The sequence below is a fragment of the Borostomias antarcticus genome (genome assembly GCF_949987555.1).
Source record: "Borostomias antarcticus genome assembly, chromosome: 22".
NCBI lineage: Eukaryota > Metazoa > Chordata > Actinopteri > Stomiiformes > Stomiidae > Borostomias > Borostomias antarcticus.
The window spans coordinates 20,466,915-20,493,447 of NC_140255.1; the positions used below are offsets into that span (position 1 = coordinate 20,466,915).

At 46.9% G+C, this 26,533-nt stretch overlaps 1 protein-coding gene across 1 annotated transcript in view; it reads left to right on the forward strand.

Moving 5' to 3' along the window:
- nrg3b (neuregulin 3b) overlaps positions 1 to 26,533 on the forward strand; it is a gene marked incomplete at both ends in the record, with an annotated part of 212,241 nt that overhangs the window by 150,343 nt on the left and 35,365 nt on the right. Inside the window, one exon of the mRNA XM_084456182.1 lies at positions 15,475 to 15,548. Within this exon, the coding sequence (XP_084312308.1) occupies positions 15,475 to 15,548 (74 nt within the window). The remainder of the gene's footprint in view (positions 1 to 15,474; positions 15,549 to 26,533) is intronic.

A 26,533-nucleotide genomic window follows, 5' to 3' on the forward strand; every position in this document is an offset into this window, starting at 1 on the left:
CTGTTATAGTGGTGGTGGTGTAGTGGTCTAGTCCTGTTATAGGGGTGGTGGTGTAGTGGTCTAGTCCTGTTATAGTGGTGGTGGTGTAGTGGTCTAGTCCTGTTATAGTGGTGGTGGTGTAGGTCTAGTCCTGTTATAGGGGTGGTGGTGTAGTGGTCTAGTCCTGTTATAGGGGTGGTGGTGTAGTGGTCTAGTCCTGTTATAGTGGTGGTGGTGTAGTGGTCTAGTCCTGTTATAGGGGTGGTGGTGTAGTGGTCTAGTCCTGTTATAGTGGTGGTGGTGTAGTGGTCTAGTCCTGTTATAGTGGTGGTGGTGTAGTGGTCTAGTCCTGTTATAGTGGTGGTGGTGTAGGTCTAGTCCTGTTATAGTGGTGGTGGTGTAGTGGTCTAGTCCTGTTATAGTGGTGGTGGTGTAGTGGTCTAGTCCTGTTATAGGGGTGTGTGGTGGTGTAGTGGTCTAGTCCTGTTATAGTGGTGGTGGTGTAGTGGTCTAGTCCGGTTATAGTGGTGGTGGTGTAGGTCTAGTCCTGTTATAGTGGTGGTGGTGTAGGTCTAGTCCTGTTATAGGGGTGTGTGGTGGTGTAGTGGCCTAGTCCTGTTATAGTGGTGGTGGTGTAGTGGTCTAGTCCTGTTATAGTGGTGGTGGTGTAGGTCTAGTCCTGTTATAGTGGTGGTGGTGTAGTGGTCTAGTCCTGTTATAGGGGTGTGTGGTGGTGTAGGTCTAGTCCTGTTATAGGGGTGTGTGGTGGTGTAGGTCTAGTCCTGTTATAGTGGTGGTGGTGTAGTGGTCTAGTCCTGTTATAGGGGTGGTGGTGTAGTGGTCTAGTCCTGTTATAGAGGTGTGTGGTGGTGTAGTGGTCTAGTCCTGTTATAGTGGTGGTGGTGTAGTGGTCTAGTCCTGTTATAGTGGTGGTGGTGTACTGGTCTAGTCCTGTTATAGGGGTGTGTGGTGGTGTAGTGGTCTAGTCCTGTTATAGTGGTGGTGGTGTAGTGGTCTAGTCCTGTTATAGGGGTGTGTGGTTGTGTAGTGGTCTAGTCCTGTTATAGTGGTGGTGGTGTAGGTCTAGTCCTGTTATAGTGGTGGTGGTGTAGTGGTCTAGTCCTGTTATAGGGGTGTGTGGTGGTGTAGTGGTCTAGTCCTGTTATAGGGGTGTGTGGTGGTGTAGTGGTCTAGTCCTGTTATAGGGGTGGTGGTGTAGTGGTCTAGTCCTGTTATAGGGGTCTGTGGTGGTGTAGGTCTAGTCCTGTTATAGGGGTGTGTGGTGGTGTAGTGGTCTAGTCCTGTTATAGGGGTGTGTGGTGGTGTAGGTCTAGTCCTGTTATAGGGGTGTGTGGTGGTGTAGGTCTAGTCCTGTTATAGGGGTGGTGGTGTAGGTCTAGTCCTGTTATAGTGGTGGTGGTGTAGGTCTAGTCCTGTTATAGGGGTGTGTGGTGGTGTAGTGGTCTAGTCCTGTTATAGGGGTGTGTGGTGGTGTAGGTCTAGTCCTGTTATAGTGGTGGTGGTGTAGTGGTCTAGTCCTGTTATAGGGGTCTGTGGTGGTGTAGTGGTCTAGTCCTGTTATAGTGGTGGTGGTGTAGCGGTCTAGTCCTGTTATAGGGGTGTGTGGTGGTGTAGTGGTCTAGTCCTGTTATAGGGGTGTGTGGTGGTGTAGTGGTCTAGTCCTGTTATAGGGGTGTGTGGTGGTGTAGTGGTCTAGTCCTGTTATAGGGGTGTGTGGTGGTGTAGTGGTCTAGTCCTGTTATAGGGGTGTGTGGTGGTGTAGTGGTCTAGTCCTGTTATAGGGGTGTGTGGTGGTGTAGTGGTCTAGTCCTGTTATAGGGGTGTGTGGTGGTGTAGGTCTAGTCCTGTTATAGTGGCGGTGGTGTAGGTCTAGTCCTGTTATAGTGGTGGTGGTGTAGGTCTAGTCCTGTTATAGGGGTGGTGGTGTACTGGTCTAGTCCTGTTATAGGGGTGGTGGTGTAGTGGTCTAGTCCTGTTATAGGGGTGGTGGTGTAGTGGTCTAGTCCTGTTATAGGGGTGTGTGGTGGTGTAGTGGTCTAGTCCTGTTATAGTGGTGGTGGTGTAGTGGTCTAGTCCTGTTATAGGGGTGGTGGTGTAGGTCTAGTCCTGTTATAGTGGTGGTGGTGTAGTGGTCTAGTCCTGTTATAGTGGTGGTGGTGTAGTGGTCTAGTCCTGTTATAGTGGTGGTGGTGTAGGTCTAGTCCTGTTATAGGGGTGGTGGTGTAGTGGTCTAGTCCTGTTATAGTGGTGGTGGTGTAGGTCTAGTCCTGTTATAGTGGTGGTGGTGTAGTGGTCTAGTCCTGTTATAGGGGTGTGTGGTGGTGTAGGTCTAGTCCTGTTATAGGGGTGGTGGTGTAGTGGTCTAGTCCTGTTATAGGGGTGTGCGGTGGTGTAGTGGTCTAGTCCTGTTATAGTGGTGGTGGTGTAGTGGTCTAGTCCTGTTATAGTGGTGGTGGTGTAGTGGTCTAGTCCTGTTATAGGGGTGTGTGGTGGTGTAGTGGTCTAGTCCTGTTATAGGGGTGTGTGGTGTAGTGGTCTAGTCCTGTTATAGGGGTGTGTGGTGTAGTGGTCTAGTCCTGTTATAGGGGTGTGTGGTGGTGTAGTGGTCTAGTCCTGTTATAGGGGTGTGTGGTGTAGTGGTCTAGTCCTGTTATAGGGGTGTGTGGTGGTGTAGTGGTCTAGTCCTGTTATAGGGGTGTGTGGTGGTGTAGTGGTCTAGTCCTGTTATAGGGGTCTGTGGTGGTGTAGTGGTCTAGTCCTGTTATAGGGGTGGTGGTGTAGTGGTCTAGTCCTGTTATAGTGGTGGTGGTGTAGTGGTCTAGTCCTGTTATAGGGGTGTGTGGTGTAGTGGTCTAGTCCTGTTATAGGGGTGTGTGGTGGTGTAGTGGTCTAGTCCTGTTATAGGGGTGTGTGGTGGTGTAGGTCTAGTCCTGTTATAGGGGTGTGTGGTGGTGTAGTGGTCTAGTCCTGTTATAGGGGTCTGTGGTGGTGTAGTGGTCTAGTCCTGTTATAGGGGTGGTGGTGTAGTGGTCTAGTCCTGTTATAGTGGTGGTGGTGTAGTGGTCTAGTCCTGTTATAGGGGTGTGTGGTGTAGTGGTCTAGTCCTGTTATAGGGGTGTGTGGTGGTGTAGTGGTCTAGTCCTGTTATAGGGGTGTGTGGTGGTGTAGTGGTCTAGTCCTGTTATAGTGGTGGTGGTGTAGGTCTAGTCCTGTTATGGGGGTCTGTGGTGGTGTAGGTCTAGTCCTGTTATAGGGGTGTGTGGTGGTGTAGTGGTCTAGTCCTGTTATAGGGGTGTGTGGTGGTGTAGGTCTAGTCCTGTTATAGTGGTGGTGGTGTAGTGGTCTAGTCCTGTTATAGGGGTGTGTGGTGGTGTAGTGGTCTAGTCCTGTTATAGGGGTGTGCGGTGGTGTAGTGGTCTAGTCCTGTTATAGGGGTGTGTGGTGGTGTAGTGGTCTAGTCCTGTTATAGGGGTGGTGGTGTAGTGGTCTAGTCCTGTTATAGGGGTCTGTGGTGGTGTAGTGGTCTAGTCCTGTTATAGGGGTGGGTGGTGGTGTAGGTCTAGTCCTGTTATAGGGGTGTGTGGTGGTGTAGTGGTCTAGTCCTGTTATAGAGGTGTGTGGTGGTGTAGGTCTAGTCCTGTTATAGTGGTGGTGGTGTAGTGGTCTAGTCCTGTTATAGTGGTGGTGGTGTAGTGGTCTAGTCCTGTTATAGTGGTGGTGGTGTAGTGGTCTAGTCCTGTTATAGTGGTGGTGGTGTAGTGGTCTAGTCCTGTTATAGTGGTGGTGGTGTAGTGGTCTAGTCCTGTTATAGGGGTGGTGGTGTAGGTCTAGTCCTGTTATAGTGGTGGTGGTGTAGTGGTCTAGTCCTGTTATAGGGGTGGTGGTGTAGGTCTAGTCCTGTTATAGGGGTGTGTGGTGGTGTAGTGGTCTAGTCCTGTTATAGGGGTGGTGGTGTAGGTCTAGTCCTGTTATAGAGGTGTGTGGTGGTGTAGTGGTCTAGTCCTGTTATAGGGGTGGTGGTGTAGGTCTAGTCCTGTTATAGGGGTGTGTGGTGGTGTAGTGGTCTAGTCCTGTTATAGGGGTGGTGGTGTAGTGGTCTAGTCCTGTTATAGTGGTGGTGGTGTAGGTCTAGTCCTGTTATAGGGGTGTGTGGTGGTGTAGGTCTAGTCCTGTTATGGGGGTGTGTGGTGGTGTAGTGGTCTAGTCCTGTTATAGGGGTGTGTGGTGGTGTAGTGGTCTAGTCCTGTTATAGGGGTGTGTGGTGGTGTAGGTCTAGTCCTGTTATAGGGGTGTGTGGTGGTCTAGGTCTAGTCCTATTATAGGGGTGTGCGGTGGTGTAGTGGTCTAGTCCTGTTATAGGGGTGTGTGGTGGTGTAGGTCTAGTCCTGTTATAGGGGTGTGTGGTGGTGTAGTGGTCTAGTCCTGTTATAGGGGTGTGTGGTGGTGTAGGTCTAGTCCTGTTATAGGGGTGGTGGTGTAGTGGTCTAGTCCTGTTATAGGGGTGTGTGGTGGTGTAGTGGTCTAGTCCTGTTATAGGGGTGTGTGGTGGTGTAGTGGTCTAGTCCTGTTATAGTGGTGGTGGTGTAGTGGTCTAGTCCTGTTATAGGGGTGGTGGTGTAGTGGTCTAGTCCTGTTATAGTGGTGGTGGTGTAGTGGTCTAGTCCTGTTATAGGGGTGGTGGTGTAGTGGTCTAGTCCTGTTATAGGGGTGGTGGTGTAGTGGTCTAGTCCTGTTATAGTGGTGGTGGTGTAGTGGTCTAGTCCTGTTATAGGGGTGGTGGTGTAGTGGTCTAGTCCTGTTATAGTGGTGGTGGTGTAGTGGTCTAGTCCTGTTATAGTGGTGGTGGTGTAGTGGTCTAGTCCTGTTATAGTGGTGGTGGTGTAGGTCTAGTCCTGTTATAGTGGTGGTGGTGTAGTGGTCTAGTCCTGTTATAGTGGTGGTGGTGTAGTGGTCTAGTCCTGTTATAGGGGTGTGTGGTGGTGTAGTGGTCTAGTCCTGTTATAGTGGTGGTGGTGTAGTGGTCTAGTCCGGTTATAGTGGTGGTGGTGTAGGTCTAGTCCTGTTATAGTGGTGGTGGTGTAGTGGTCTAGTCCTGTTATAGTGGTGGTGGTGTAGGTCTAGTCCTGTTATAGGGGTGTGTGGTGGTGTAGGTCTAGTCCTGTTATAGGGGTGTGTGGTGGTGTAGTGGTCTAGTCCTGTTATAGTGGTGGTGGTGTAGGTCTAGTCCTGTTATAGTGGTGGTGGTGTAGGTCTAGTCCTGTTATAGGGGTGTGTGGTGGTGTAGTGGTCTAGTCCTGTTATAGAGGTGTGTGGTGGTGTAGGTCTAGTCCTGTTATAGTGGTGGTGGTGTAGGTCTAGTCCTGTTATAGGGGTGTGTGGTGGTGTAGTGGTCTAGTCCTGTTATAGAGGTGTGTGGTGGTGTAGGTCTAGTCCTGTTATAGGGGTGGTGGTGTAGGTCTAGTCCTGTTATAGTGGTGGTGGTGTAGTGGTCTAGTCCTGTTATAGTGGTGGTGGTGTAGTGGTCTAGTCCTGTTATAGGGGTGTGTGGTGGTGTAGGTCTAGTCCTGTTATAGTGGTGGTGGTGTAGGTCTAGTCCTGTTATAGGGGTGGTGGTGTAGTGGTCTAGTCCTGTTATAGGGGTGTGTGGTGGTGTAGGTCTAGTCCTGTTATAGGGGTGTGCGGTGGTGTAGTGGTCTAGTCCTGTTATAGGGGTGGTGGTGTAGTGGTCTAGTCCTGTTATGGGGGTCTGTGGTGGTGTAGGTCTAGTCCTGTTATAGGGGTGTGTGGTGGTGTAGTGGTCTAGTCCTGTTATAGTGGTGGTGGTGTAGTGGTCTAGTCCTGTTATAGTGGTGTGTGGTGGTGTAGTGGTCTAGTCCTGTTATAGTGGTGGTGGTGTAGTGGTCTAGTCCTGTTATAGTGGTGGTGGTGTAGTGGTCTAGTCCTGTTATAGGGGTGGTGGTGTAGTGGTCTAGTCCTGTTATAGGGGTGGTGGTGGTGTAGGTCTAGTCCTGTTATAGAGGTGTGTGGTGGTGTAGGTCTAGTCCTGTTATAGTGGTGGTGGTGTAGTGGTCTAGTCCTGTTATAGGGGTGGTGGTGTAGTGGTCTAGTCCTGTTATAGGGGTGGTGGTGGTGTAGTGGTCTAGTCCTGTTATAGAGGTGTGTGGTGGTGTAGGTCTAGTCCTGTTATAGTGGTGGTGGTGTAGTGGTCTAGTCCTGTTATAGTGGTGTGTGGTGGTGTAGTGGTCTAGTCCTGTTATAGGGGTGTGTGGTGGTGTAGTGGTCTAGTCCTGTTATAGGGGTGGTGGTGTAGTGGTCTAGTCCTGTTATAGGGGTGTGTGGTGGTGTAGTGGTCTAGTCCTGTTATAGGGGTCTGTGGTGTAGTGGTCTAGTCCTGTTATAGGGGTGGTGGTGTACTGGTCTAGTCCTGTTATAGGGGTGGTGGTGTAGGTCTAGTCCTGTTATAGTGGTGGTGGTGTAGTGGTCTAGTCCTGTTATAGTGGTGGTGGTGTAGGTCTAGTCCTGTTATAGTGGTGGTGGTGTAGTGGTCTAGTCCTGTTATAGTGGTGGTGGTGTAGTGGTCTAGTCCTGTTATAGTGGTGGTGGTGTAGTGGTCTAGTCCTGTTATAGGGGTGTGTGGTGGTGTAGTGGTCTAGTCCTGTTATAGGGGTGTGTGGTGTAGTGGTCTAATGCATCGTGTTCCGGTGCAGCTGCCCACGGGGAACCGCTGGTCTCGTCAGATCAGAGTATGGCCGGATCCCAGAGGGAGTGGCCTATTGGGTCTCACCAGATCAGAGTATGGCCGGATCCCAGAGGGAGGGGCCTATTGGGCCGCCGCTCCCTGAGGGTGGTTAGTTTAATCTTGGCTTGATAGTTTGTCACACAACAGCAGCCCTGTCTGGTGTTGGAATTACAGTTGTGAGCTGAGATGGAGTTGTCTCTTCCTTTCACATTGCTGACCGGCCGGGTTGTGTGATGAATCCTCAGAAATATAGCGCAGCGCTATATAAGTGCTGCTCATTTACCATTGTTTTGGTGCCCAGGCATTTCTTGGACAGGACAGTAGGCAGTTCACTTATTTATCAACAGGCATACAATTATTTCACAGAGGTCAGACAGATGTAGTACTTCGACTTTGTTGTATTTTGTATATTCTGTGTACTACTGTAATTATTCCTTAACTGTACATTTTTGCTGTTATATCTATCTATATACCTGCTTACCTACCTAGATAGATAGATAGATAGATAGATAGATAGCTAGATAGCTAGATAGATAGATAGATAGATAGATAGATAGACATACCCGGCAGGTGTCACACGGCTGCCAGAATATTTGGATTGAAGCCAGAGACTGCTGTTGCCATGCCAGCATCGGGCCGGTACCCCCTCCTGGTCTGTGACATCACACACAGTAGAAATGACTCCAGTTACCAAGACAACTCATACAGCAGAAATGACTCGTTACCAAAGGAGTCCATCTCATCACATTCAGAACTGATTCATTAGATTCTTGTGACACCTGTTGATATTTACAGAAAAGAGATAGTGAATGCATTCTGAAATCATTAGCCGTCACCTTAAACCAACATTGTTTTCATTGAACCTTGCCTTAAGACAGAAGCACTACCATTATTATATAGAAGTGCATTCACTGACTGTATATGAAGCAGGTGTGTTAGGGCTCAGTATCACTGTATATGAAGCAGGTGTGTTAGGGCTGTATATGAAGCAGGTGTGTTAGGGCTGTATATGAAGCAGGTGTGTTAGGACTGTATATGAAGCAGGTGTGTTAGGGCTCAGTATATGAAGCAGGTGTGTTAGGGCTCAGTATCACTGTATATGAAGCAGGTGTGTTAGGGCTGTATATGAAGCAGGTGTGTGAGGGCTGTATATGAAGCAGGTGTGTTAGGGCTCTGTATATGAAGCAGGTGTGTTAGGGCTGTATATGAAGCAGGTGTGTTAGGGCTGTATATGAAGCAGGTGTGTTAGGGCTCAGTATATGAAGCAGGTGTGTTAGGGCTCAGTATATGAAGCAGGTGTGTTAGGGCTCTGTATATGAAGCAGGTGTGTTAGGGCTGTATATGAAGCAGGTGTGTTAGGGCTGTATATGAAGCAGGTGTGTTAGGGCTCAGTATATGAAGCAGGTGTGTTAGGGCTGTATATGAAGCAGGTGTGTTAGGGCTCAGTATATGAAGCAGGTGTGTTAGGGCTGTATATGAAGCAGGTGTGTTAGGGCTCAGTATATGAAGCAGGTGTGTTAGGGCTGTATATGAAGCAGGTGTGTGAGGGCTGTATATGAAGCAGGTGTGTTAGGGCTGTATATGAAGCAGGTGTGTTAGGGCTGTATATGAAGCAGGTGTGTTAGGGCTCAGTATATGAAGCAGGTGTGTTAGGGCTGTATATGAAGCAGGTGTGTTAGGACTGTATATGAAGCAGGTGTGTTAGGACTGTATATGAAGCAGGTGTGTTAGGGCTGTATATGAAGCAGGTGTGTTAGGGCTGTATATGAAGCAGGTGTGTTAGGGCTGTATATGAAGCAGGTGTGTTAGGACTGTATATGAAGCAGGTGTGTTAGGGCTCAGTATATGAAGCAGGTGTGTTAGGGCTGTATATGAAGCAGGTGTGTTAGGGCTGTATATGAAGCAGGTGTGTTAGGGCTCAGTATCACTGTCTCCTGTCCAGTGGAACTGGGTAGTGGGGACGATTAAAATGGTCTCCGTCCATTTGTGAGTTCGTCCAGAGAGGGGGGTGACATGGAGTGAGAGAGGAGAGGAGGATGGAATAGAGTGAGAGAGGAGAGGAGGATGGAATAGAGTGAGAGAGGAGAGGAGGATGGAATAGAGTGAGAGAGGAGAGGAGGATGGAATAGAGTGAGAGAGGAGAGGAGGATGGAATAGAGTGAGAGAGGAGAGGAGGATGGAATAGAGTGAGGGAGGAGAGGAGGATGGAATAGAGTGAGAGAGGAGAGGAGGATGGAATAGAGTGAGAGAGGAGAGGAGGATGGAATAGAGTGAGAGATGAGAGGAGGATGGAATAGAGTGAGAGAGGAGAGGAGGATGGAATAGAGTGAGAGAGGAGAGGAGGATGGAATAGAGTGAGAGAGGAGAGGAGGATGGAATAGAGTGAGAGAGGAGAGGAGGATGGAATAGAGTGAGAAAGGAGAGGAGGATGGAATAGAGTGAGAGAGGAGAGGAGGATGGAATAGAGTGAGAGAGGAGAGGAGGATGGAATAGAGTGAGAGAGGAGAGGAGGATGGATATTCCCACATTCTCAGTGCTTGGTACTGATATCCTTCATGCTGATAGGCTGACTGCCTGAATGTATATAATTGGTGAATTTAATGTGGGAGCTAGCACACTTTAATCACATTGCTTTATTCAATTAATAATTATTCGCTAGAGAATGAGGACTTGATTAAAAGAGCATAGATTAAACCTGTTTCTATATGCAGAGGATTGGGTGTAATCGAGCAGTTTAACAGAATTATTTTTTCATTGGCATGGCAGCTGAAAAGGGACATGTGAACGATATCAAAGGGATCCGCTTTTAAACACTGGATTATCTCAGATCCCCTCTTCACTCTACTCTATGTGTGTGTGTGAGTGTGCGTGCGTGCGTGCTTGTGTGTACGTGTGTACATGTGAGTGCGTGCGTGTGTGTGTACGTGTGAGTGCGTGCGTGTGTGTGTACGTGTGAGTGCGTGCGTGTGTGTGTGTTGTGACCAGCATATTCGTTAAAGGAGTAGTAAAGGGAAAATGCATGTTTAGCCCTGTTTTAAGGTTACTTATGATCACAATAGTTCAGATCAAAACGTTGACAAAACTAGCACTTTTGAGAAAGTCTGATAATTGCTCTACCACCGTTTTGGTCATACAATGGATGTGGGTGGGCACCTTGAAAAATCATTCAAAAAACATGTTAAACACTCAATTTCAAAGACAAGAAACTCACCGAGGTGTAAGTTGGCGTTCTGACATATAATTTGTCATAAAGTAAGATTCTAGTTCATCTGGAAAGGCTTTTTAAAATATTTAGCATATAACTATTTAGTCGCAGCACATACGTGTGTGAACTTCCGCAAACTAGGTAGCCTAGCAACACAAACAATAACAATAGCTACCGTAAGTAGTTCCGCTTCCTGAATCCCCTCTGCGGATTGATCTACACATCTACAACGGTCGCTTCAATACAAGTCAATGGATTTCATAAAATGATCAATAAAACCCTACAGGATTCATACTTTGCGGCGAATTTGATGTCAGAACACCAACGGACACCAATTATCCCCTCGGTGAGCTTCTTGTCTTTGAAATCGAGAGTTTAATATGTTTTTGAATGATTTTTCAAGGTGCCCACCCACATCCATTGTATGACCAAAACGGTGGTAGAGCAATTATCAGACTTTCTCAAAAGTGCTAGTTTTCTCAACTTTTGATCTGAACCATTGTATATGATCATAAGTAACCTTAAAACAGGGCTAAACATTCCCTTTACTACCCTTTTAAGTGTGTTTGGGTGTGAGATGTGACCATGGGGTCAGATCCCCTGATCCACAGCTGAGGAGTCATTCTGCCCGTCAGCGGTGTTTGCCTTCACATATCAGAGAGAGGCATGCTGGGAAAGGACAGGAGTGACAACCCCTTCAGCAGATTATCCTGCTCATCCCTTTCTCTCTCCATTCCTCCCTCTTGTCTCTTTTCTTTTCATTGTTTTTTTTTCTCATTCTCTTATCGTTGGCCACGTCTCATCTGAGGACACGAGACTAGAATGGGTTATAACTGGGTTATAACTGCAGTAAAGGTTATGATATATAACTGTAGTATGGGTTATAACTGCAGTAAAGGTTATGATATATAACTGTATTATGGGTTATAACTGGGTTATAACTGCAGTAAAGGTTATGATATATAACTGTATTATGGGTTATAACTGCAGTATGGGTTATGATATATAACTGTAGTATGGGTTATAACTGTGTTATAACTGCAGGATAGGTAATGATTTATAACTGTAGTATGGGCTATAACTGTTATAACTGCAGTATGGGTTATGATATATAACTGCAGTATGGGTTATAACTGTGTCATAACTGCAGTGTGGATTATGATTTATAACTGTATTATGGGTTATAACTGCAGTATGGGTTATGATATATAACTGTAGTATGGGTTATAACTGTGTTATAACTGCAGTGTGGGTTATGATTTATAACTGTAGTATGGATTGAGGTTATAGTTTATAACTGTAGTATGGATTGAGGTTATAGTTTATACAGTAACTGCAGTATGGATTAAAAGGTTATAGTTTATAACTGCAGTATGGATTAAGGTTATAGTTTATAACTGCAGTATGGATTAAGGTTATAGTTTATAACTGCAGTATGGATTAAGGTTATAGTTTATAACTGTAGTATGGGTTAAGGTTATAGTTTATAACTGTAGTATGGGTTAAGGTTATAGTTTATAACTGCAGTATGGATTAAGGTTATAGTTTATAACTGCAGTATGGGTTTTAGTTTATAACTGTAGTCCTTTTGCTCCCATAATGTCCCTCAGAAGAGCTTCTCTCAGCCTGGAATTGGAAGCTTAAGCAGCGAACACCTTTCACACATCTCTGACCCCCCCATCACACTCTGATGATCACAGCTGGTCACATCTCTGACCCCCCCTATCACACTCTGATGATCACAGCTGGTCACATCCGTCAATGTCCGGTCAGAAAGGACTCACGTCTGTCCTACCATCTCCCGGCGGGCGGATGATCAGGACAGATATGGACATGTACCCTGTGATTACCAGATACCAGCGAGCCACTGTGGAGGGCAGATATCTATGTACAGTTATGGGAAACACTCTCTCTCCCTCACTCCCTTTCCTAATCTCCCTCTCTGCCTCTCTCCCATTCTCTCTCTCTCTCTCCCATTCCCTCTCTCCCATTCCCTCTCTCCCATTCCCTCTCCCCCATTCTCTCTCTCTCCCATTCCCTCTCTCCCATTCTCTCTCTCTCCCATTCCCTCTCTCCCATTCTCTTTCTCCGTCCATCAATAACACTGAAAGAAGTGCCACCTTCTGATCCGAGGCTGATATCGAGAGAGAAAAGAGGAAAGATGGAGGTTGGTGGTGGACTGTAGTGAGATAATGTTTTCCTGGGTTGTATAAGATTATAGAGTATATCATAGATAGAGCCTGATCTCAGGTCAGTTGCTCCACCTCTAATAGATCAGGTAAAGCTTGGGGAAAGGGTGAACTGGTTGCAGATCAGCTCCTACGGGCCGGAGGCAGCGTCCTCCTACACCTCTCCTATTAACAGCCTCCAGTCTCCACCAGGCGTGTCACATGACGGCGGCAGCGTGCCGAGGCCGGCATCAGTCACAGCTGCAGCCTGGCGGGGTGTTGATAGAAAGGGGCGGTGCTGGTTTGTGCAGTCGTCTGGCGGCGGTAATCTTTGAGGAGGGAGGGGAGGGGGGGGGGGGGGGGGGGGGGGGGGCTTGGCTGAACGTCAACCGCCATCGCTGTTCCTCTGTCCTCCTGCGCCTCCCTCCACCCAGCCAAACCAAATGGTTTTCTCAGTACTAATTAAGGAGCAGGGGGGGTAATTAGAGCTGCAGGAGTGTTCCACACCCCGGCCTGGAACAGAGGACTATCCTCCATGTCTGACTGGAACAGAGGAGTATTCTCCATGTCTGACTGGAACAGAGGACTATCCTCCATGTCTGACTGGAACAGAGGTATATTCTCCATACATACATACATACATACATACATACATACATACATACATACATACATACATACATACATACATACATACATACATACATACACACACACACACACACACATACATACATACATACATACATACATACATACATACATACATACATACATACATACCTGTACATACATTTTGCATGCTGGGTAAACAAACACTGGATCCAACAGTCATTCTTCACACATACACGCACGCACACCCACACACTCACACATACCTACACACATACACGCACACACACGCACACTCACACATGCTCATTATCTCTATCTTTGTCCTACGTACAAACACTTGACTCCACATTGGAACAAACGAATGTGTCTACAAGCATAGTTTGCATCTCACTGAAGTAAGTAATTAAGTCAGAACAGCAGACAGATGCAGCGATAGCCGCACAGCACTCTGAATGCTAATAAGGCGTGTGGAGCACAGCTAGACGTGGGAGGTTGTGACCAGACTGAGGAGGAAGCAGCTCCCAGGCTGTTATTCCACCTTCCTTCTGCTCAGCGGTCCTGAACTACACACCTTCTTACTTCTGACCTGCTCCTGTCCTGTCCACTCACCTGTCCTGTCCACTCACCTGTCCTGTCCACTCACCTGTCCTGTCCTGTCCTCTCACCTGCTCTTCAATGTGTGTTCAATATTAATTACTTCAGTAATCTCCTCACATAAATGGTTTACAAATACATAACTATTTTTTACAGTACTGAGTTTGTTTGTCCAAGAATACGGTGCACATATTTAGAGACTAGCGTATTTATTGTAAATGTCCAGTGAAAAGGACAGCAAAATAAGATGTTAACATTACCTGCATTATCTATTTCACGCTTGCATTCACTTAGACAAACACTTTCATTTATTTTCACTGCCGGCCGTGTACTCTGACCTGGAATGAGACAAACCGTTGGCCTGGGGTGGAAGAATGCCTGCACCATTAAACAATTAATAACTATACGTGCATGAAATATACAAGGCCATTATGAAACTGTTGCCTGTTTCAGTTACCCTACCCTCCAGACTGGGACTCCACATTACCCTCCAGACTGGGACCCCACATTACCCTCCAGACTGGGACTCCACATTACCCTCCAGACTGGGACTCCACATTACCCTCCAGACTGGGACTCTACATTACCCTCCAGACTGGGACTCCACATTACCCTCCAGACTGGGACTCCACATTACCCTCCAGACTGGGACTCCACATTACCCTCCAGACTGGGACTCCACATTACCCTCCAGACTGGGACTCCACATTACCCTCCAGACTGGGACTCCACATTACCCTCCAGACTGGGACTCCACATTACCCTCCAGACTGGGACTCCACATTACCCTCCAGACTGGGACTCCACCTTACCCTCCAGACTGGGACTCTACATTACCCTCCAGACTGGGACTCCACATTACCCTCCAGACTGGGACTCCACATTACCCTCCAGACTGGGACTCCTACCCTCCAGACTGGGACTCTACATTACCCTCCAGACTGGGACTCCACATTACCCTCCAGACTGGGACTCCACATTACCCTCCAGACTGGGACTCCACATTACCCTCCAGACTGGGACTCCACATTACCCTCCAGACTGGGACTCCACATTACCCTCCAGACTGGGACTCCACATTACCCTCCAGACTGGGACTCCTACCCTCCAGACTGGGACTCCACATTACCCTCCAGACTGGGACTCTACATTACCCTCCAGACTGGGACTCCACATTACCCTCCAGACTGGGACTCCACATTACCCTCCAGACTGGGGCTCCCCACACTGCTATCAGTGGGGCTGCAGACTCTATTAGGCCTAAACTGCCCTTCTCCTCCCTCTCTCTTCTCCTCCCTCTCTCATTTCTCCTCCCTCTCTCTTCTCCTCCCTCTCTCTTCTCCTCCCTCTCTCTCTTCTCCTCCCTCTCTCTCTTCTCCTCCCTCTCTCTTCTCCTCCCTCTCTCTTCTCCTCCCTCTCTCTTCTCCTCCCTCCCTCTTCTCCTCCCTCTCTCTCTTCTCCTCCCTCTCTCTTCTCCTCCCTCTCTCTTCTCCTCCCTCTCTCTCTTCTCCTCCCTCTCTCTTCTCCTCCCTCTCTCTCTTCTCCTCCCTCTCTCTCTTCTCCTCCCTCTCTCTTCTCCTCCCTCTCTCTTCTCCTCCCTCCCTCTTCTCCTCCCTCTCTCTCTTCTCCTCCCTCTCTCTTCTCCTCCCTCCCTCTTCTCCTCCCTCTCTCTCTTCTCCTCCCTCTCTCTTCTCCTCCCTCCCTCTTCTCCTCCCTCTCTCTCTTCTCCTCCCTCTCTCTCTTCTCCTCCCTCTCTCTCTTCTCCTCCCTCCCTCTTCTCCTCCCTCTCTCTCTTCTCCTCCCTCTCTCTCTTCTCCTCCCTCCCTCTCTTCTCCTCCCTCCCTCTTCTCCTCCCTCCCTCTTCTCCTCCCTCTCTCTCTTCTCCTCCCTCCCACAATCTCGTCCCCCCACTTCTCCAGTCCGTATGTTCTCTGTTTTTGTTTTATTTCTCTACTTCTGCTCTTCCATGCTCTATTTATGCTTTCTCACCTTCGCTATATCCTCGTTTCCTGAACATGTGCACACTTTGCACAACATTTTATGATTAACAATTATGCTTTTACAGAGTGTCATACTATATTACTGTAACTACGCTTTTCCTTCATTGATCTCTAAAGTCAAATGTTCTTTGTTTCTGTCTTCCTGTTTTGCAGATGTAAGGAGGGCTACCATGGGCTGCGCTGTGACCAGTTTGTGCCCAAGACAGACGCCATCTTATCTGGCCCAAGTAAGTTCTTTCTTAGAGTAGTATATCGCTCAAGGTCTGTAGCTTGAGGGATAGGCTTTATAAAATAGTTGGTGATGTCCTATATAGGAAAATGCCTAGCTTCTTAAGTATACAGTATACTATAGCTACTATAGCTATATTATATAACTACTCCTAAACTCATGGTTGTGTCCTAGACTATCCCAGATCTCATAGGCTATTGCATCTTTGCTTAAGAAATCCTGACTATTCAATTATATCTCAAATGGTCGGTCTGCATTTGAATTGATAGTTTCTCTATCCTACTGGGCCGGAATATTTGGGGCAGATTGCCAGGTCAACACTTAAAATCGGTCTGGTGGTTCTGTAGGTTTAAGGAATTTTTGAAGCGAGTAGCCAAGCAGAACAAGAGAAACAGCAGTAGCCTGGTTAGTTCTAGAGAGTAGTCTAGTAGAAGGAGAGAAGCAGCAGTAGCCTGGTTAGTTCTAGAGAGTAGTCTAGTAGAATGAGAGAAGCAGCAGTAGCCTGGTTAGTTCTAGAGAGTAGTCTAGTAGAATGAGAGAAGCAGCAGTAGCCTGGTTAGTTCTAGAGAGTAGTCTAGTAGAAGGAGAGAAGCAGCAGTAGCCTGGTTAGTTCTAGAGAGTAGTCTAGTAGAATGAGAGAAGCAGCAGTAGCCTGGTTAGTTCTAGAGAGTAGTCTAGTAGAAGGAGAGAAGCAGCAGTAGCCTGGTTAGTTCTAGAGAGTAGTCTAGTAGAATGAGAGAAACAGCAGTAGTCTGGTTAGTTCTAGAGAGTAGTCTAGTAGAAGGAGAGAAGCAGCAGTAGCCTGGTTAGTTCTAGAGAGTAGTCTAGTAGAAGGAGAGAAACAGCAGTAGCCTGGTTAGTTCTAGAGAGTAGTCTAGTAGAAGGAGAGAAACAGCAGTAGCCTGGTTAGTTCTAGAGAGTAGTCTAGTAGAATGAGAGAAACAGCAGTAGCCTGGTTAGTTCTAGAGAGTAGTCTAGTAGAATGAGAGAAACAGCAGTAGCCTGGTTAGTTTGAAGAGAGTAGTCTAGTAGAATGAGAGAAGCAGCAGTAGCCTGGTTAGTTTGAAGAGAGTAGTCTAGTAGCCTGGTTAGTTCTAGAGAGTAGTCTAGTAGAAGGAGAGAAGCAGCAGTAGCCTGGTTAGTTCTAGAGAGTAGTCTAGTAGAAGGAGAGAAACAGCAGTAGCCTGGTTAGTTCTAGAGAGTAGTCTAGTAGAATGAGAGAAACAGCAGTAGCCTGGTTAGTTTGAAGAGAGTAGTCTAGTAGAAGGTGAGAAGCAGCAGTAGCCTGGTTAGTTCTAGAGAGTAGTCTAGTAGAAGGTGAGAAACAGCAGTAGCCTGGTTAGTTTGAAGAGAGTAGTCTAGTAGAATGAGAGAAACAGCAGTAGTCTGGTTAGTTCTAGAGAGTAGTCTAGTAGAAGGAGAGAAGCAGCAGTAGTCTGGTTAGTTCTAGAGAGTAGTCTAGTAGAATGAGAGAAACAGCAGTAGCCTGGTTAGTTCTAGAGAGTAGTCTAGTAGAATGAGAGAAGCAGCAGTAGCCTGGTTAGTTCTAGAGAGTAGTCTAGTAGAAGGAGAGAAGCAGCAGTAGTCTGGTTAGTTCTAGAGAGTAGTCTAGTAGAAGGCGAGAAGCAGCAGTAGCCTGGTTAGTTCTAGAGAGTAGTCTAGTAGAAGGAGAGAAGCAGCAGTAGTCTGGTTAGTTTGAAGAGAGTAGTCTAGTAGAAGGAGAGAAGCAGCAGTAGCCTGGTTAGTTCTAGAGAGTAGTCTAGTAGAAGGAGAGAAGCAGCAGTAGTCTGGTTAGTTCTAGAGAGTAGTCTAGTAGAAGGCGAGAAGCAGCAGTAGCCTGGTTAGTCTGCTACAGCTGTAGTGGACAGAGGGAGGTTGAGTGGAAAAATAGCTGTCCAGCATAATCAATTTGTTGGCAATTCCTTTTGACAACTGAACAGTTGATGTTGCACAGTAAATGCAGTACATTTCATTCATGGCTAGCTGCTATCAAAATCAGGACTGGCATTTATCAACCAAACTATGGAATTAGCCCAACACCTGCGGCAGACCGGCAAAAATGTGAAATGGAACGGAGCGGACACCACCAACAGCACTAGAAGCCCTGGCTGGAACTCACTAACATTAGTAGCACCCTCCTCCCCCACAATCACCCCCCCCCCCTCCCCCACGGGCTATGAAACACATGCATCCAGTTAATTTGATTATGAATTGACTGGTAACAGGGGGAGGGGTGTTGCAATTGTCCAGGTTCGTTGCCATGAAAAAGTCAAGCTATAAGCTAGGTAACATGGACAAACATATATCAACAGAACAGTTATCAAAACGAATTACCATCAAGCAGGTTATGCTAGCTTGCTGTTTCCAAATAAATGTCAAGCTTGTTTGATTTGACTGCCTACATGGACAGCCATGCAGTCGCAATTGACAGTCAAGCGGTTGCATTTCTTCTGAGCCAGTAAGTCTTATCGAAATAATTATGCAATATTTCAAAAGTTAAAAAAATCAATCCTATCAGGAAAATATAGGCCTGATTTTTTAACAATGAAACAGGTGTTGCACAAGTCATTCAGCCATTTTTGAAGCGAGTACCAAGTAAAACGAGAGAAACAGTGGTAGCCTAGCCTAGTCAGTTTGCTCCAGCTGCAGTAGCCTAGCCTAGTCAGTTTGCTCCAGCTGCAGTGGGCGGAGGGAGGCTACCAAAGCATGTTAGACTTATTTGATCCATCTTCATCCGCTTATCCGGGGTCGGGTCGCGGAGGCAGCAGTTCCAGCAGGGGGCCCCAGACATCTCTTCCCCTGGCAGCATCAACCAGCTCTGCCTGGGGAATCTTTAGCCGCTCCCAGGCCAGTGCGGAGATGTAGTTCCGCCACCAAGTCCTGGGTCTACCCCGCGGCCTCCTCCCAGCCGGACACGCCTTGAACACCTCCCTTGGGAGGCGCCCAGGAGGCATCCTCACTAGATGCCTGAACCACCTCAACTGTCTCCTTTCAACGCAAAGGAGCAGCGGCTCTACTCTGAGTCTCTCCCGGATGACTGAACTTCTCACCCGATCTCTCAGAGAGACCCAAGCCACGCTCCGGAGAAAACCCATTTCGGCCGCTTGTATCCGTGATCTCGTTCCATCCTTCATGACCATAGGTGAGGGTGGGGACGAAGATAGACCGGTAGATCGAGAGCTTTGCCTTTTGGCTCAGCTCTCTTTTCGTCACAACAGTGCGGTAAAGTGACTGCAGAACCGCATCAGCTGCTCCGATTCTCTCAGGTGGTGACCTGTCATAGCACGGGCCCTGTCTGTACACACTCCAACACACCTTTTCCAGTCAAGCCCATTCTCTTGGAAAAACGCGTCGAGTAGATTGAATATGTCTCCAGAAGTAGTTCTGGTTTCTAGTGGTTTACAGAACAGAAAGTCCTCCTGAGCTGCACCATCATATTCATATCTGACATATACAAGCCGATTGGCCAAATCTGCAACATCTGTTGTCTCGTCCAGCTGAATGGAATAGTAGCGGCTTCTTTTTATGCGGTCAATCAGTGTATTTTTTACATTATCTACCATGGCCTCTACTCTCCGCGACACCGTGTCGTTGGAAAGTGGTATTATATTCAACCGTTTGGCCATCTTCTCCCCACACATAATGTGTGTCATCTCTTTCGCTATTGGCAGACACAGTTCTTCGCCAATTGTATGTGGTTTACCTGCTTTAGCAATGCGGAGGCTCGCAGGAAATGAACATTCTTGTGCTTTAGCCACAGGTGTAGCAGCTGTTTATATAGTGGACTTAGCCTTCTTCAGAAAGTCTAGTTTTCTTTGAAAGAATTCAGGTGGTTTGTCTTCCAGCTCTGCGTGTTTGGTATGAAGATGCCGTTTAAGATGCGAGGGCTTCATACAGTCATTGCTAAGAATGTGACCACATATCACACACTGTGGTACGGGATCCGCCTCGGTCCCACTCCAGGTGAATCCCAATTTAATGCACCTCGAGTCGTATTTCCTCGTGGGTTTGCCCCGCTTGGTGCTGAGTCGTATTTCCTCGTGGGTTTGCCCCGCTTGGTGCTGAGTCGTATTTCCTCGTGGGTTTGCCCCGCTTGGTGCTGAGTCGTATTTCCTCGTGGGTTTGCCCCGCTTGGTGCTGAGTCGTATTTCCTCGTGGGTTTGCCCCGCTTGGTGCTGAGTCGTATTTCCTCGTGGGTTTGCCCCGCTTGGTGCTGTGGGGACCGCCTTCATTGCCGCTGCTGGCGGAGCCTGTGCTGAGTTCCTGCCCACTATGGTTTAGTACACGTCCTCTTCCTCTTCCTCTTCCTCTTCTATGTTCACCACGCTGCTCGAAATATCCTCCTCCTGGTCTGTACTTCTCTTCCTGAGAGTTCCCGTTTTGAGCCACGATTGCATCATTGTTTCTCTGCTGTTAATTATCTGGCCATCAGTTCAGATCCGTGTTGTTTTGATCGTTGCGATCACCAGGCGCATTATGGTAAATCCATTTCCATTTATAGTAGTATTTTGATAGTATTATTATGTTTTTATAATTTATTTTTTATTTCATTAAAACATTTCCCGCTCTCCTTTTTTTTCCCATTTTGGGAAGAGTCCTCTGCGTACCACCAGAGGGGGCCTCAGTTTGAGAACCACTGCACTAAGCAATGCATTACAGTAGGGTTGCTAATGCTAGCTAGCTAGCTAGGTAATGGGGGAAATCCGTGTTTTTATGCATTTATTTTTACCATACGTCATAGGCGTGTAGTATAACCATACCTTTGAGTGTTTTGGTGGCATTACCTCAGCGTGCTAAACTGTCAACAACTCGCAGTTGCAGTCGATTTCACCAGACGGATTGTAGCTGTCTGCCGTAATGGGCCAATCACGCGTCGCATTAAATTGAAGAACGCTTGCGGTGATTGGACCATATTACAACGTCTTTTTTTTCTAGATCTCAGTACAAAAAGGATCGAATGAAGTACTGGTTTGACTGAAGAGGTTTCGATGCTACTTGGTATAATTTTGTTTCGATCCAGTACTACAAGGTATCGAGTACCGATACCCAGCCCTACTTGTAAGTGCAGGAAATGGTTAATGTCCCTCATCCCTCATCCCTACAATTTTTGTGCAAATGAGGCTGATTATCCTGGTGACAGACGCACACACGGAGGTGAACGCATCTACTCCCCCTGAAGGTGGTCCTCCGCTTCCCAGTTAATACATCAGGCTTGGCTGAGATGATAATACCCGTCTCAATGAACTGACAAAGTATCCGGCTATACGGCACATCGTTTCCATGGGGTGCGTTTCATCATCCTCATCCTCTGAGTGTTGTGCAGGCCACACGATGTGGTGAGGGATCATCTAGTTATGAATAGACATAAATAGTGTGTGAGTGCGCACACACGCACACACACACGCACGCACACACACACACACATAGGTCGTACTTTAATACGCTGAGGAATGAAGAGCCCTGCTCAGCCTGTGAGAACAGAGTCAGACTGTTGCAGAGCTGAAATGCAGAATCTCTTATTCTAGTCTATTCACAGGCCGCACTCAGCAAAGGCCACACTTGGGTCTCCTTGATGCCTCGCCTGAACAGTTTTATTTGTTGGACAGTTCTTCCCAAGACAGTGGAAAAGCCATTTCCAGTTCTCAGCTGTTAGCCTGCTGCTCTGCACCACCTCCAGCATCATGAAATAAACAAGTCAAGGTATGGGTTGATAGAAATTGTATAACTTAAACCAACAATGGTTAAAGGTGGTGTGATTATAAAAAACAAAACAAAAAACACACCCAGCACAAACACACACAAATCCAGGGAAAACATGCATACTCCACATAAAAAGTACTGGGGACAAGCGTGATTTGAACCCAGGACCATCTTCGTGTGTTGCTGTGATAATGCTAACCACTGAGCAATCATCTAGTGTGATTGTTGCCGTCTCTGGACTGCCCCCCAACAACACATGTACCACAGCTGGGCTGATTCCTGCCCCCCAACAACACATGTACCACAGCTGGGCTGATTCCTGCCCCCCAACAACACATGTACCACAGCTGGGCTGATTCCTGCCCCCCAACAACACATGTACCACAGCTGGGCTGATTCCTGCCCCCCAACAACACATGTACCACAGCTGGGCTGATTCCTGCCCCCCAACAACACATGTACCCCAGCTGGGCTGATTCCTGCCCCCCAACAACACATGTACCCCAGCTGGGCTGATTCCTGCTAGCAGAGGAGCACCATGGAGGAAGGAGGGCCCGACAATCCTTCCAGCCATGAGGAAAAGGTCGCTGTCAAGGAGGAGTTGTGAGGGGCAAGGAATCAGGTGGTCGCTCTGTCCCTCAAAAAGAAGGGTCACACCCCCATTACCTGCGTTAAACAGAAGCACAGGACATGGTGTCCCGGGGATCTCATATGAAAAGGCACATTGGAGTATGCACCCTAAATGAATTTGTCAATGCAGCGTTACATTGACTGTCTCAGTGATATTCCTACCAAATTGTATGCTTCCATCACCATTTGAACGTTGGAGAAAAGTCTTATTTGAATGTAGGTCCCACTTTGCATGTAATGCAAAACTTTAACGTTAACTGTAGATTCTGATAACGTTAGTTAACTCTAGCCATCTAACGTTAACATTAGCTAAAACTTTCCACATAGTTAATGCACCCTCCACCCCACATTGTACTATAGGGACATTGTAAACTGAAGGGAAAAGTAACTGACTCTACTACACTTATGCTACATAATTATCATAGTTCATATGTTCATATTTTCAGCTCTGTATGTGCATATTCAGTTTTATGAAAACAAACACAAATCATCACTATGAAGTGTCAGTGCAGCTAAACCAAGTGAGCAGCTCGTGCTAACTAACATTAGTCTAGCAGTAGGCTAAAATCACCATCTAAGGTAATGCATGCATGAGGTCTAATTATAGGTATTGATATGATTATACGCATCATACTACAGTAGGCTAACATTAGCTAGATGTACTCGTAACATTGCACAATTCCTATCACTCACTTGAGGTCGAGGAGCATGGCCAGAAACCTCCATCTTCCATCTGCAATGTAGCATTCTGATTGCGATTGCTAGCATGATTGATAGAACAAGCCAGCCAATGATACAGTACTTGTGCAATAATAGACAGCATCTGATTGGCTGTGGAGATGTAGCCCAGCTGAACTCCCTCCCACCTTTGCAAATCTGCAACTTTGCGCCAAGACGTGACAAAGTGTGTCAAAAAGTTGTAAGCTTGTACTTGGGATTCGTATGTCGTAAATATGCAATGCTGTATCTTTGTACAACCTTGCGAAATAACTACTGGTGTGCAAATCTTTTTTTGCAACTACAAATCCCAATATACAAGTTTGCAAATCTTTTTTTGCAACTACAACTCCCAATATACAAGTTTGCAAATCTTTTTTGCAACTACAACTTTCACATACAAGTTTGCGTACTGTATTTATGACATCAATATAACCATAAGGCTTGATATTAGTGTAAAAAATCTGAGTGCGCGCAGACTGAGTTGTAAACATGTAAAAGTCTGCAAATCTTTTTTGCAACTACAACTGTCAATATACAAGTTTACGTATTAATAACATCAATATAACTCCATAGTTTGACCCATGTGTGGTCCGTTCATATATACTGTACCATGCCATGTTGTCAGCAGATGCGTGGTGCGACGGGATAATGCCAAAAATGGGCGCTAGCATGTTAGTACATATGCCCCATACTCTTTTAACTACCAAGTAAGGAAAGAGAAAGTATGCTTGACCTTCTCTTGATTATACTGCTACCTGCTGCTCGATCAACCGTCAGGTGTTCTCAATATCTCCACAGACATAAACATTTGATTAAGAAGAGGGTCAGAGTGCTCAAAGGACAGTAGAAGCTGATGTTTTAGTCATATCCTTTGCTCCTTGCAAGGTATACACTGTTTATACCACCATTTGATTTGTGTATTGATTTCCAATGGCCCAACAGTCAACAAAAGCTTCATGCTTTACAATTGATTTCCACCTGTACCTTTTAAAGAAGTAGAGCAGTGAGTATAAATGTGTCTGAGCTGCTAACCTCAAATCAATATCTAGATAATTAGCATACCATTACAAAGAGAGAGATGACCAGAGATGCCAGTGCTATCCTCTGTGGCAATAATTTCTGAGAGCAAACAATGATATTTGTAGACACCAATGGGAAGACTCTTGGATTTTTTGTGTGGAGGATGATTGGCCCACACAGATAGTGGGCTGTGCTGGGAGGCTTATTGGCCTTCATGATTGGCTGTTCAAATGCAGCTGGATTTGAAAAGTAATGTGCTGGCTCCGCCCCTATACCGGATGTTTTGTGGTGTTTGACTCCAGACTAGTACTGCCCTAGAGACTCCTAGTTACTTTCAAGTCAGAGAAAGAATCCTTCAGGAAACTCCAGCCCCAGATCACTCAAACACTAATGACTACTCACTAGGGGGGCAACATTCACAGTCACCAAAGATGAGAACTGGAAAAAATGAGAGAATTCAATAGGCCTGAACTTCTCTCAGGAGAGACAGGTTTCATAAATTGTCGAAAGTGACTTGGTTTTCCTTTCCTGTGAGCGGAGGAGGATGGAAGCCGTATCTCCGGCTGTCTGAGGCCACGTTGAGACTCTCACAACAGTGCGTCATCGCCTTTCTCGCTAGGAGATCCTGCTTACATTATCTATTACTGAGACATACGGCCAATGTATATTTTGTACGGGAAACTGTGTTTCCTACAAGTACCTGTGCTACACTGTTAGCATTAGCAGCATATGGCTACGAGGTCAGACAGGTTATCTACTGGTTCAAGGAACAGGTCAACCTTTATGGAAATTAGCTTATTTGCCATCTTCCCCAAAGTCAGATAAGAAGATAAATATCCTTCACTTCTCTGCTCATGCAGTAGGAAGCGTTGACACAGGAACTGCCCCCATCATCATCAACAGAGAGGAAGTGGAGACGGTGAGCTAGGGATGACCTGAACACACAGGGCCTGAAGGCACAGAGGCCATCCTAAAGAAGGCACAACAACCAGTGTTCCCAACTCCTCTGTAAGGGAAAGAGCTGTTGGCTCTCCCAAACGTAGCTAGAAGTAGCTAGATGACGTAATCAACTAATTTGCATAATATGCAATTCTGAAAGAGTCAAAATGAATAGAAAACGCCGGCCAGATAGTTTACAAACTAACTATTTACGTATTTACAAACCTTTTTTTGTTGCAAAATAACTATAACACTACCTATTTTTCTTTACTTTTTTACAGTGGCCTAATGAATGTAGACCTACAAACTATTTACATATTTGCTGCGGGGCTGCTATCTAGTCAGACTGGCTGGATTGGCTGTGTGAGTGGTGGAGACAGCAGCATCACTGTAGACCTACTCGGCTCCTGTGAGCTCGGTGGTAACGTGAACCGCTGAATGGGATATGTTAGGCTAGATGCTTTTGCAGAGCTTTGTCAACACAATTATTCCCCAAATGACCAGAAAACTAGCTAGATTTATTACTTATCGCTTTTGACTAATTAAGGGGATCTGGAAAGTCGCCAGATATAGCAACAAAGTCACCAAGTTGGCAACACTGACAACAACGCCTCTACTGTCTGAGGTGTCTGCGGAGATGGGGAATGAGCACACAAACACTGGTGAACTTCTACCGCAGTGTCATCAAGAGTATCCTGACTGGAGGCCTCCCAGCCTGGTACGGTAACACCACCGCCCACGACAGACACGCCATCCAGAGGGAGGTGAAGACAGCACAGAAGATCATCAGAGCAGAACTCCCAGCCATCGAGGATCTCTACAACCAACGCTGCCACAGGAAGGCCATCTCCATCACAATAGACACCAACCACCCCAACTACCACCCAGCTACCACCTACTACATTATGTTCATTTTATGTCTATTTTCTGACCTAAAATGAATGGGGTCATCCCTATGTTCCACAGGTCCTATCTTCCCTGGGTCCTAGATCCCTTTTCCATAAGAGTTTAAAGCGAATTAACTACCAAAGAAGAAGTAAATTTGAGCGATATTCGATACATGCGCAGTATTCACTGGTGGAGTAGACCAGGGCTAGGGCTGTCGTACGCAGTGTTTTTGTGCCGGCGCCCCAGCCTGATTGGACCAGTCGCCTCATCAACGCCACATGAGCTGTTAACTTCTTGCGCAGTGACTCGAGGTGTCAGCGGAACGTGAGCGACCTGTCCAATGTCACGCTGAGATAGGTTTGTTCGGTGCAGTATGGCAGGAGTATTCCATCGGTCTATATTCAGAGCTCACGTTCGGCTTCCTTGTTGTTAAGGTGGAAGGCCGCCGACACCATCTTTGCCTCTCTGAGCTTCAATCTCCATTTCCGGAGGTATGGCGCTAGTGTCTGCATGTCCTGGCTCAAGCCTTGGTAAGCTGGTTATCTTTACACCCAGGGTGAGTTAAAAAGGACAGGCCTCAGTGCTCTATGTCCTGGGGAACATTACGACATACACCTGGGAGTCTGGATGAGTGGGCAGGAAAGGGGGAGTTGCACTCATCTGCCATTGTGAGACAGATTGCACTGGGCTCTCTCGACTGACCAGCCTTGCTGCAGGCTGCTTGACAAGAAGCCACTCAAGTGTTTGTAACAATCCTTGGATGAATAAACTCTGGTAACTCTGTTTCTACAACAGTGTGTGTGCACGCGTGAATCCCAATTTAATGCACCTCGAGTCGTATTTCCTCGTGGGTTTGCCCCGCTTGGTGCTGAGTCGTATTTCCTCGTGGGTTTGCCCCGCTTGGTGCTGAGTCGTATTTCCTCGTGGGTTTGCCCCGCTTGGTGCTGAGTCGTATTTCCTCGTGGGTTTGCCCCGCTTGGTGCTGAGTCGTATTTCCTCGTGGGTTTGCCCCGCTTGGTGCTGAGTCGTATTTCCTCGTGGGTTTGCCCCGCTTGGTGCTGTGGGGACCGCCTTCATTGCCGCTGC